The 1,246-nt window shown below is 52.6% G+C and overlaps 1 protein-coding gene across 1 annotated transcript in view; it reads right to left on the minus strand.

Annotated features, from left to right (window-relative positions):
- PEX6 (peroxisomal biogenesis factor 6) overlaps positions 1 to 1,246 on the minus strand; it is a gene marked incomplete at its 5' end in the record, with an annotated part of 14,804 nt that overhangs the window by 869 nt on the left and 12,689 nt on the right. The window contains one exon of the mRNA XM_010131525.1: positions 990 to 1,067. Coding sequence (XP_010129827.1) covers positions 990 to 1,067 — 78 coding nt within the window. The remainder of the gene's footprint in view (positions 1 to 989; positions 1,068 to 1,246) is intronic.

A 1,246-nucleotide genomic window follows, 5' to 3' on the forward strand; every position in this document is an offset into this window, starting at 1 on the left:
AAACAACCAAAAAAACCCAGAGTTTGTTGGTTTGGGTTTTTTTTAACTGTGTCATCTCTTTGAAACATCCCCACAACAAGGTCTTCTCTTCTGCTTAGTAGGATCAAAGGCAACTTTGAGCTCTCACTCAGAGAAATTAAGTGCTCCACATACCTGGGAACAGCCTACAGCCAAGACTGGATAAGAACATGTTTAATTACAGACAAACAAACACCAAATAATTCCATCAGAGCCATACTGCAGACAGTGAAGCCTCCTTGAGCCGCTCGCAGCCAGCCCACACTCCCTGCTAGCTCATCTCAAAGGCAGAAGCCATCACAGCTCTCCGTGACAGAAAGTGCCTGCAGAGGCAGATCCACAGCTGCTCACTCAGCCGTGGCGGGTGGTACCTCTGCACCTGAATTGCAGGGCTTGCTTTTCTCCCCCCAGAGACAATATCTCAAGTGCTTGGAGCAGCTGGGGAAGCAGCCAAAGCCTGCTGCTCGGTGATCCCACACAACCAGTGTTTGGGAAGACATACAGAGCACAGGCTGAACACCTCTCAGCATCGCAGGAGAGGCAGCAAGACAAAGGGAGCTGCCTTTACCCTTGGAACCTGCAAACAGCAGGAAATGGGTTAGGGAAACTCTTGCAGAAAACAAAAAGAAGCTCCCTGCCGTCTTGCTTTGCTGCTGCCTCATCACACTGGTAGGATCTGGCTGAGCTCCTTGAGGAGCGCGTGTGGGCGTGGTGACTGGAGAACTCTACCAATCCCTCCACTTGGACAGCGAGCTGAGCCCCTCTCTTCTTGTAGGAAAACCAGTCCCAGTTCTGCTTCTAAAAGTCACCCCACCCTCTTCCCCCACCTGTTGGCTGTGGGTCAATGACTCAGGCACTCCCTAGGGCTCAGACATAAAGCCAAGCCAGAGCACAGTATGCATCAACCCCAGGAAGGCTGCAACGCACTGGAGGGTGGTGGAAAGCTGCTGTGAGAGCACAGGGTCACTCACTTTCTGGTGATGGCACTCAGCACCTGCATCTGCGACTCCCGGTCTTCATTTACGCCCACATAAACCAGCTTGTCAAACCTGTCAGCAGAGAGGAGAGACAGTTGAGAACAGGCCAAGACAGACCTGCAACTGATGCTCAGCCCTGTGCAACTGGGGTGCAGTGCGGTGGCCCTGGGGCAGCAACTTTTGCTGTCAGTTTGTGGATGATACAAATCTCAGACGGGAAACAGTCCATGTGCTGGAAGGCAGGGCCGCTC

Source organism: Buceros rhinoceros, unplaced genomic scaffold (assembly GCF_000710305.1).
Source record: "Buceros rhinoceros silvestris isolate BGI_N320 unplaced genomic scaffold, ASM71030v1 scaffold13492, whole genome shotgun sequence".
NCBI classification, from domain to species: domain Eukaryota; kingdom Metazoa; phylum Chordata; class Aves; order Bucerotiformes; family Bucerotidae; genus Buceros; species Buceros rhinoceros.